Raw genomic sequence first — 9,935 nt, forward strand, 5'->3', positions numbered from 1 at the left:
CTTGAAAGTGGTCTGGAGGCGGCTCATACATGTGCGCGTGCGATGTTCTCGTCGCTCAGTTTGCGTAGAAGCTGTAGGCAGCACGAAGGTCACTTCGCTCGCTGCTGCTGTCGCGCTTCCTCCCGCCAGCGTTCTGACAGCGGGTGTCCGGCGCCATCGAGTGTGATGTGGTATGTTTGCCTGTGCGCGCTCACGCCATGCTTGTTAATTTAGTTAGTAAGCGAATATTTCCAAGTTTACGTGGCCAATAAAACTACTATCCTTACGTCGTATAGCTGTCTACTAATTTGCTATCACAATTGATGCTTCGCTTTCCGGGCGAAGCTGCGGTTTCTTGTTTTTAAAAATTAAATCCGTTGGTCTTGCTGGTGCAATGTGCATAGCTCAATTTTGAGCTAGCCGTATTTTTCTTCCTCTTACAATGGTGGCCAACAATAGCCACTTGAACAACTTTTGGCTTGCTAAGACAGATTTTCTCGGGACCGTGGTGTTGCAGTGTACCCGTGCCACCACATGCGAGCTCCATTACTCTTCCTGGAGTCAATACGCAACAAGATCTGCCGCTTCGTGTCCAAGCCTTGCGAGGGAGGCTACCAGGCGCTGAGGGCAGGCCAGTGCAATTCTACCGGCGAGCCAGGACTCATGGGATTCTACAGCTACACTGCACACGGAAGAGGCGTCCAAACACTCGACACGAATTCCAAGCCGGCATACTGCAAAAAGCAGTCGCCTATAGTCGGGCAGCTCGACCTTTCGAACCGTGGCAGGCCAGAGGCGAAACTTTCCATACAAAAAATGCCATAACCTATAGCTTCACGAGCGGAAGCAGTACTTTCATTTCGAGTGTGCAGTTCTGGCTAGATACGATTCAGTTCACCCTGCACGCATGCTTCGGCTCCAGGCATAGGCAACCTCGCGAGTACGTATCAGCATACGTCTACGCTCACGGAGGGGGACAAGCATTGGCGTTGGGAATTGTGAGGGCGAAAGGGGAGGGAGTTCATGCTCGACGCGTTCATGCTCGACGCGAGTACTGCTGCCACTTAGAGCCCGTGTGACGAAATGTTAGAGCTAAAGAAATGTTTACCGGAATCATGACATCGCCGATAGCGTCCTTCATATGTGCACCCTTGCATTTTTTAAAATAGCATCGCATGAGCTTCGACCGCACGTTGTGTCGGCGGCCTTGTAGGAGGGAGGGGCGGGGGGTTTGGCGACAGTGTGCGAGGGCGCGCAAGGTGACTTCCGGTTCGAATGTATTCTGCTGTGCTGTTCGCTTCAGGAGTGCCCCTCGCCTCTACAAGGCAGCTACCACGCCGTACGGTCGACGCTCGCGCGACATTGTGTAAAAATTGCCAGAGTGTACAGTATACACTGTTATCAGGTTTTACCCTTTTCGGGAGTTTCAGACTCTTTGCATAACTCACACCCTAACGGGAGCACAATATACGGAGTTTTCCTTAACACCCTTGTTTTTGGGAGTTTTTTGCGGTACCCTGGGGCTTTTTTTACAGCTACTTTGAACGATATCGCTGCTAAAGTCTTTACGAGGAACGTTGGGTGTTTTTTTTTTTTTTGCTGCTTTGATCATCAGGACTGTGGGAGGTTTTATGAGGAGCTTTGGGAGCATTTATAAGTTGGCTTGGGTATTTTGTTTTGCTTCTATTGGGAACTTGTAGGAGAAGCGCTGGGAGTTGTTACTAACATATTTTCGGAGCGGTTTGGCTTCTTGAAGGAGTTCTTAAGGAGACTTAGGTACTTAGGTGAGAGTACTTAGGTGTATATCTGGGAGCAATTGTTCCCATATCTTGGGAGCTTTGGTTAAGGGAGCTCTTGTGGATAACTTTCTATGTCAAATATTCTATATGTAGTTTCTGTGTGTTTTCTATGTACTGCCCCCCTTACTCAATGCCTCAATTGAAGCTTGTAAGGTATTTTTAAATAAATAAATAAACTGTGGGAATTCATTTTTTGCTGTCTATGGGCACATATACGAGAATGTCTGGGAATTACTCTTCCCACCTTTAGGGAGCATTGTTTTAGTTAAGGAAGTTGGAAAATTGATTTGGGGAGTGCTTTTTAGCTCCTTTTCAGAGCTCTTGCAGGGAGCTCTGGGAGTATATTATGCTCCTTTGTGAATTTTATGAGATTGAAGGGCGTACTTTTTGTGTTCGTGTGTTTATTAGAATGGGTCCTTTAAGGAGGTTCGAAATGTGCGACACAATAAAATCTGCCAGCATAATAGTACTGAGTTTTATTGGCGGTGTCCTTCAAGGACGCTACGAGTTCAGGGAACGGCAAGGCAGCGTGGGGCCACCGTCTGCAAATGCACGAGCGACCAGCGGCGTGAGCAGAGCGGACCGAGCGTTGGGGATGCCACTGGACGGAGGTGCGTCTTCTTCTTCACAGTCGCCCCCGCAAGAAAGAGCCATCCTGGCGACCTAAGAGGTTGGACAGAGAGGGTCATGGTAGGGCTTGAGAGGCGCCACATGGACGAGGTCACGTCCACGCCGGCGCATGTCCTCAGATGGAGAAAGTGGCTCGATGAGAAAATTCACCGGGGACGTTCGCTCCAAGACGCGGTAAGGCCCTTCGTACTTTGGAACGAGTTTCAAAGAAAGGCCAGGAGTTTGGAAAGGAACAGCCAGCCATACAAGGGACCCTGGGGCATACGTGGCATTTGGCAGTGAGTCGGCGCGGCCTTCCTTCTGGCGCTGTTGTTCTTGTGACGTAAAGATGCGCGCGAGCTGACGGCACTCTTCGGCTTGTCGGGCAGCTTCGTACACAGGAGGGCACTCGGAAGTGTCAGAACGATATGGAAGGAGAGTGTCGATGGTATGCAAAGGCTCCGGTCCATACAGGAGGAAGAAAGGTGAGAATCCCGCAGTAGCTTGTATCGCGGTGTAGTATGCGAAATGTTACAAAAGGAAGTACGCGGTACCAGTTCCCATGGTCAGATGCCACGTACATCACGAGCATATCACCGAGAGTGTGGTTAAACCGTTCTGTGAGCCCGTTAGTTTGCGGATGGTATGCCATGCTCGTTCGATGAATAATGTGGCATTCCGAAAGCAGAGCTTCGACGACTTCGGAGAGGAAGGCGCGACCTCTATCAATGAGGAGTTCTCGAGGTGCGCCATGTCGAAGGATGAAGCCATGTAGGACGAAAGAGGCTATATCCTGCGTTGTAGCATTCTGTAAAGCAGCAGTTTCGGCGTAGCGTGGGAAATGGTTTACAGCAACTATGATCCACCGATTGCCACCCGATGTCGTGGGAAGCGGGCTGTAGAGGTCAATGCCGACGCGATCGAATGGTTTGGCAGGGCATGGAAGCGGCTGGAAGGCGCCAGACGCGCGTAAAGATGGTAATTTGCGACGTTAACAGTCAGGGCAGCACCGAACAAACTTTCGTACAAAACTGTACATTCCCCGCCAGTAGTAGCGATGGATAATACGTTCGTAAGTCCCAAATACTCCGGCGTGGCCACTTGCGGATCGTTGTGAAAAGAGGCACAGATTTGGAATCTTAAGCTTCTATTCATTTCCCTCGCTCTCCGTTTGGCGCAACCAAAACGCTTGCACTACTACAGCGAAACTTTACACTATTAAATTGAACGGAAATAAGCAAGTGTTCCACTTTGTAAACCATCAAGGCGAAAGCCTGATTGCACTCTTGGCACACTTTTTGTCACGATTAATATATGTTATCAAGAATTGTGGCAGCTGTGTGCCAAGTGTGCTATAAGGCCTTCCCGTTTTAAAAGCGTGTAACACTTGCTTAACCTTTTTTGTACCATCTCCGTCGAAGGTTCGTTTATCGGAGCGCACGACAGAACTCGCCGAAATCGCCGCACCTACTGGTAGTAAGCCAGTGCCGTAAGCGCCTTCGCAGGGGGAGGGTCAGTATGGGAACGCTGACATAATCAGCCGCATCGGAGCCAGCTCTTCAAGAAGACGACGACGAACGCGCGAGCAGTGGCACGAGCGCGTCTTTGGGACATGTGCAATCACCCACGCACTAGGCACGCCTTTAGTAAGCCAGAACCGCGGAGCAGCCGTGGCTTCAGGGAAGCTTGCTCCTCTCGCACCCCGGTGGCCTGAGCTCGATTCCCCCCCAGAACGAAATTTACCGAATTTTCTTTTCAAAGCCACTAATTTACTTTGTTTACAGGAAACTCTCTGGAAATTGTGACGTCAATCCGAGCATTTGTTGACGTGTTTTACAGCGAAGTTGTCTATGGCTAAGGTTCTATGCATTTTTCATGTCCATGAACAGATCTGGTGTGCAAGAACTCAGCTTCCGAATTTGATGCAAAATAGCTTCATTCTATGCAAAAGCTTATACTTCTCATTACTTGGCCATTGTTCTAGCATTTCGCCCCCACCGATATGCAGCCGCCGTGCCCGTGATTTGACCTCGCGACCAGATGCTTAGCAGTCCAAAACCATAGCCGCTAAGCAACCACGGCGACTAAGCACAAAAGTAAATGGACCGCCAATGCGTTTCTCCGCAATGTTCGGGAATTAATATCTCGAAACAGGTGCCACCCTGAGAATTGGTTCGTAGTGCATCCGCCTTTTAAACTCCATGGCTATAATTAGGAAAAAACCTAATTGGTGAATTTTTGTTAATTAGTCGATTATGCATTTCAATGTTTTGTGCAAGTAATGTCCGCCTCTTCGAGTAGACGAGCTCATGAACTAGAATTGTGCTTTCTGCCACAGGCAACCTTTAAAATTTTTTTGAAAGTGTTTGCTGAAACACCCCGTATTTATGGCCTCTGCGTGCAGGAGGCGATGTTTCTATCCCTAATGCGTAAATGTTGCAAAGAATTAGAAGAGCTTTTTTGTCGCCAGTCGTTAGCATTGCCTATTGGAAAGAGAATCAATATTGAGACACATATCACTCAAGCGCGTTTCACACGCCGTTGATAGAAGTCTCTGCCGAAGCGGTCACTGAAGTTTGCGGGGTTTTTTCAGGGTCAAAAAAGCACCCAAAGTAATTTGAAGTGAGGTGAACATACATGAACATATTTATTCTCTAGGCATAGGCTATCCATTTATTTGGCTTCCTCCTTCTCTTTAAAAAATATAATAAACGTTGTCCTGTGCATATCTTAAATATATTGTGTCGGTGCATGGTCTCAGCGGAAATAAAAAAAAAGAAGTTGAAGTGAAGAAACACGGATGAGGTAGCCGCCGCTGGTGCTTCTAATGTGCTTGTCCTCCTATTGTCACCATTTGACGAAATAAAGCGAAAGTATAAATTAAAAACCGGTAATAGTAAGCTTTTAGACAGAACAAAAGTGAAAAGGTAGAGGCAACGCAAAAATATCCTCAAATTATGTGTCTAACAGAACTCCAGTAATGACACTCTAGGGACGGGGGGGGGGGGGGGCGACCCGAGAACACTCCGGAGGGGGCTCGAGCCCCGGAGACCACCGTAGTCGGCGCCTATGGACAAGCATGAAGTAGTGCGATTCTACGGAAGTCATGTAGTGGCATGGTTTGGACCACTCACAACTATTGGCCACTCACCGCCAAAGGTTGTATATGCGGCGCAGTCAGAATACTTGGCTGTTTCAGCTACTAACTGGGTATCTTTATGGCGCATAGCCATGAAATTGGGGTAGGCCCGCTGTTCGCGCCAGCGCACAAAATAAACTGTGTGACGTACGTCCCCTTCCCCCCAGAAAAACCAAATGTTCGTGCGCACAAACTCCTTGCGGTTTTATTCGGCGGTACTGGGCGTGCAAAGTGCCTCATGCTCTCCAACCCGCAGTCGCCCTAAAAATGTGCCAGCGGCAAGGTTTGTGGAGAACCAATCACGTTCTACACACGTCACCTCCATATTATTGCTGCAAGCATCTACAGGAATGTCCCTGCAGCCCCTCCCTCCCTCCTCTTCCTTCTTTTTCTCGTGCTTCCGTGTCTTTTCTTTCACTTCTTGGTGAGATTATTCAATGAGCCAATCTGCAACTAATTATTTACACGTTTTTGTTGATGGAGCTTTTATTTTATCACGCCCATTGTATAATCGGAATTAAATGCCGCTTGTGCTCTAGGAGTGGCTTTCTTATGAACTGCGATTCATACTGCACTTATAATTCATCCCTCATCTAGTTTGGCACCGAATGCACCTGATGTTCACATGCTTTTACATTTTTGTGCGCTTCGCGACCAGCGTAAGGGAATACGGCGCCAAAGCATTTCTTGGCAAATGGGAGGGACACTCTCAACGACCAAACCGTGGCCGTCCAGAGTGCCCACGATCGGGCCGTCAAGCTCGGCTTGCGGTCCCTACGTGGGACTAGCCGGGTGGCGCGGGGTCTCCCCTGCGTCTTCTCTGGACCTCAATAAAGTTATTTCACTCACTCACTCACTCTCAATTCAACATTTTCAAACTGTATAGGCTGAAATTAGTTTTTTTTTACTGTGGTTGCAGTGGTGTTGAAGACAGTTTATTTCATATAGACATCCGGCGCATTTGAGGAACAGATGCAAGCCCAGTAGTAATGCGACCTGAAATATTCTGTTTTGTGAAGTTTATTAACTCCTGACATGTTCACACACTTTCACGCTGGCGAACTTGTCTCAGGCAGTTCTGCAAGACCCTTGTCCCCAACTCCAGTATCGCTTCCCCCCTTGCTTCTTTTGAGAAACCACAGCACAGCAGAAACAACCATTACTGCTGCCACAAGAACAGCCAGAAGCCATATAGCCATGGAATTGAGGACGTAGATGATGTGCCGTCATCGTTGTCATCCTCGGCAGAGTTGCCTTGTGGGGATTTCGTACTTCTTGTCTCAGCAGTCGTGGGCCTGGCCGGCAGGCCTTTTGGAGCCTTTGAGGTGTACTTGTTGCCATGGTAGCCAGCTGCAGTTTTTGACCAATTGTCGTAGGTTAACTGCGCTATGTTTGATATCCCGGACATCAGGCCGTAGCTATTGTTCACTCTAAGAGCAAACTTCACTCTCCACATTGTGAAATTTTCTCTTTCCTCTGCCATTTCAGGAGTAAGCAAGATCGTCTCAACGTTAGTCGTTCCTCCCGGTCTAGGTATCAAGTCGCCCTGAACCAAGCTCGTTGAGTCGATCTGCACTTGGGACTCGAAGTGGCCGTCCAGACTTTTGAAGTCTTTGCTCGCTCGGGTATCAATTGACGACGCTGTTAGAGAGGATACAAAAGAAGACAAAAAAAATGTGACAGCTCCAGAATGAGTGAGTCATTGTTTGCGAGAGAACGTCGATCCTAAAGTTTCTATAAGGAGACGTTAACGCGTATTTTGAGGCCACTGCAAATGTACACCTGCACCTTATTTCACTTGATGAATAGACCATCTCAAGTGACCACTCGCTCAGTCACTCGCAGGGTCACAGCAACCAAGATAAAGCAGATTCCATGAAACAATTAATTCAATTTAGTTGTAAACTATGGCTCATTACACAAGTACAAAGTTGGATTATGAGACCCAGTCAATAGGCTCATCTGTGTTTAAAAAATAAATGAAGAAACACCAATGACAACATCAATGCGTTTATTGTTATAGGAAGGCCCGCCTGAACACGAGTTGTTTTTGGACGAAACATTTAAACTAGCCTAGGTGTATAGGGCAGTTCTACTGCGAGGAGGCCTGGTCATAGAAGACCGTCCGTCGGATACATCGGGTATTGGGAAGTGTTTGAAAAGACGCCGGTATTGAGAATGAACTCTACCACCTATAGCGCATATATGTGATTCCTTAAGAAGAAAGCAGAATACGGAATTGCGCTCTCCTCTCCTTTTGTTTTCGCATCTCCCCGCGGAGCCGCGACTGCATGTGGTCGATGAGGCTGCTTTCCACGCGCTCGCGTGCCCACTTTCATAAAGATGCCGACTGTACAACCTGCCCCAATCCATCAGACTCGTGCAAGCTGCACATCCTAAACAATATGAAACAGTACAAGTTTAGGTCATCGAGGCAAAAGAAGGTAATTCTCCGGGACGATGACGCTTTTTCCTTTGAGCATTTTCCTGAAAAATTTGCAGAACCCTTATCACAGTGACTTCCGGTGGGTGTGCTATTAGCATTTAAGCGCTATATTAGGAAAGATTATTGCTGAATACACTTTTATATACAGTCTGCTATGGAGGAAGTAGTCACAATTCACGCGTACGCCACAGTGGGTACACATTTGCACTCCTTAATGAAAGATTCAAACACGTTCTGTGCCGCAGGCACTGCTGAATTAGGATCCAGCATTTCTGGCTTCGAATTATATAGGCTGCCCCAGCAAACGTTAGTCAAGCTCTTACACATCATATATAGAATATACGAGGAAGCAACCAATGATATTACATCAGCAGTGACGTACCGCACCAGGAGGACTTTTTTATAATTGACTCTCTAAAATTAGAGGAGATTAATGGCCGAACTTTTTCATTGCTAAATTGAGGACGCGAATTCCGATAGAAAGGTAATAATGGTGTTTTAAAACACCCCATTCAGTTATTTTCAGTGTGCTATGTCTCGGGCTTTATTTTTGGGGCATTGTAGAGAGAACGCGTGAAATATGAAAATACCCGCATGGTTACGCGGCCGCGCGCTGCGACAACCAGCGCTCCCAGGCTTTCCACGAAAGAACGATGTGCTTGCTCAGCGCTTCGTACATTTGTGACTGGTGATTCATGCGCACTCCAAGCATGCAAAACGTCTACGCTGTAGCCATTCAATTCATTTTGCTGCCGCCTAAACGCTAGAGAATGTCTCAACCACTGCGCGCGCATGCGTCCTTGCATACTTTCATTTACCAAAGAAACGTTGCTAAACGTCGTATCTCTTACAAAGTTGCGCTTTAGTGCACCCTGTGAGCAGCTCGCATATGCTCAAGAAGCATCGTTTTCTTTTTACATAAATCCAAAAAAAGGTGAATTAGGCCTAAACAAAAGGCGTGACCAATGGTCGGATGGAACCTCTGTCTTGCGGCGCAGCAGCCAAATGCTCTAACCGTAAAGGCTGATTCACACTAGGCCGACACGGCAGTGATTTTGGTCTGCCGACTGCTGGTGACAGCCTTCCTTTAAACCGTTGGACAGGGCGTTTTCGGTCCTATAAACTGCTGGCGTCATCAATCGGCACAACAACATCGTTCTCGTGTCGGAGTAGTAGAAACAGCCTTAGGGACACGCGATCGCACGCATCCGCGTCTCGAACAAAAGTCGCTGGTTACAACGTTTAATTAGTGCATGCCCGAGATGCCACTTTCTTGCGTTCTTCCACAGCGAAGGCTGGAGATTTGAACTGCTTTTTTTAGAGTACGTTGCCATCGGAACCAGCCCACGTTTTTAGATGGCACAGCGATACTTCCAAATGGGTCAAAGTCCACGCGTAATGCTATACCATAAAAAATAAAAAATACAATTTAAAAACTGTAATTAGCGCTCATTTCTTGGGTCTTTCCTCAGTTTTGATGAGGGCGCGCGTGCATACTTACACAAGCCATAGTAATAAAAATGTATAAGTATAAAAAATGTATAACACTACCCCGGCCTCTTCAGTGCATTTTTTTACTGACTTGCTGTTTTGTTTCATTTACCTAACTTCGTCGCAAAATAAATTACGTGTTTGATTCGTACTGCTTCAGAAACTGCCTGCCGTGCTTCTTTTAGGCATGCTCGCCGTTCCACACAGTATTCCGCATGCACCCATTATACGCGCTATTATATTATCTTAGAGGCTATAAAATGCTAAGGAGGATGCTATCGTTTTCTGCAACACTGATGTCACTGGCAGCAGAGAAATATTCGCCATGTTTGTGAACTTTGCACAAATTGAAGAAAACTTGCCTATAACGATGCCAGACTGGGTAATGCTGCCAGCGATATTGTCATTCTGGAAAACTGAAGCACATGTATTTTGTACGAACAAAGGAGAATTTGAACACTGACGGTCTCAG

General features: G+C 47.2%; 1 protein-coding gene across 2 annotated transcripts in view; it reads left to right on the plus strand.

Moving 5' to 3' along the window:
- The window catches only part of LOC119458495 (lipase member H-like), a 288,765-nt gene extending 286,573 nt beyond the window's left edge, over window positions 1-2,192 (plus strand). The window contains exon 6 of one of the 2 annotated variants that reach the window (XM_049671281.1): window positions 497-2,192. In XM_049671281.1, coding sequence (XP_049527238.1) covers window positions 497-804 — 308 coding nt within the window. In that variant the 3' untranslated portion in view covers window positions 805-2,192. The remainder of the gene's footprint in view (window positions 1-496) is intronic. The other variant, XM_037720332.2, reaches the window with a different exon arrangement.
- Window positions 2,193-9,935: the final 7,743 nt, after the last annotated feature.

Source organism: Dermacentor silvarum, chromosome 7, assembly GCF_013339745.2.
Source record: "Dermacentor silvarum isolate Dsil-2018 chromosome 7, BIME_Dsil_1.4, whole genome shotgun sequence".
Taxonomy (NCBI): Eukaryota; Metazoa; Arthropoda; class Arachnida; order Ixodida; family Ixodidae; genus Dermacentor; species Dermacentor silvarum.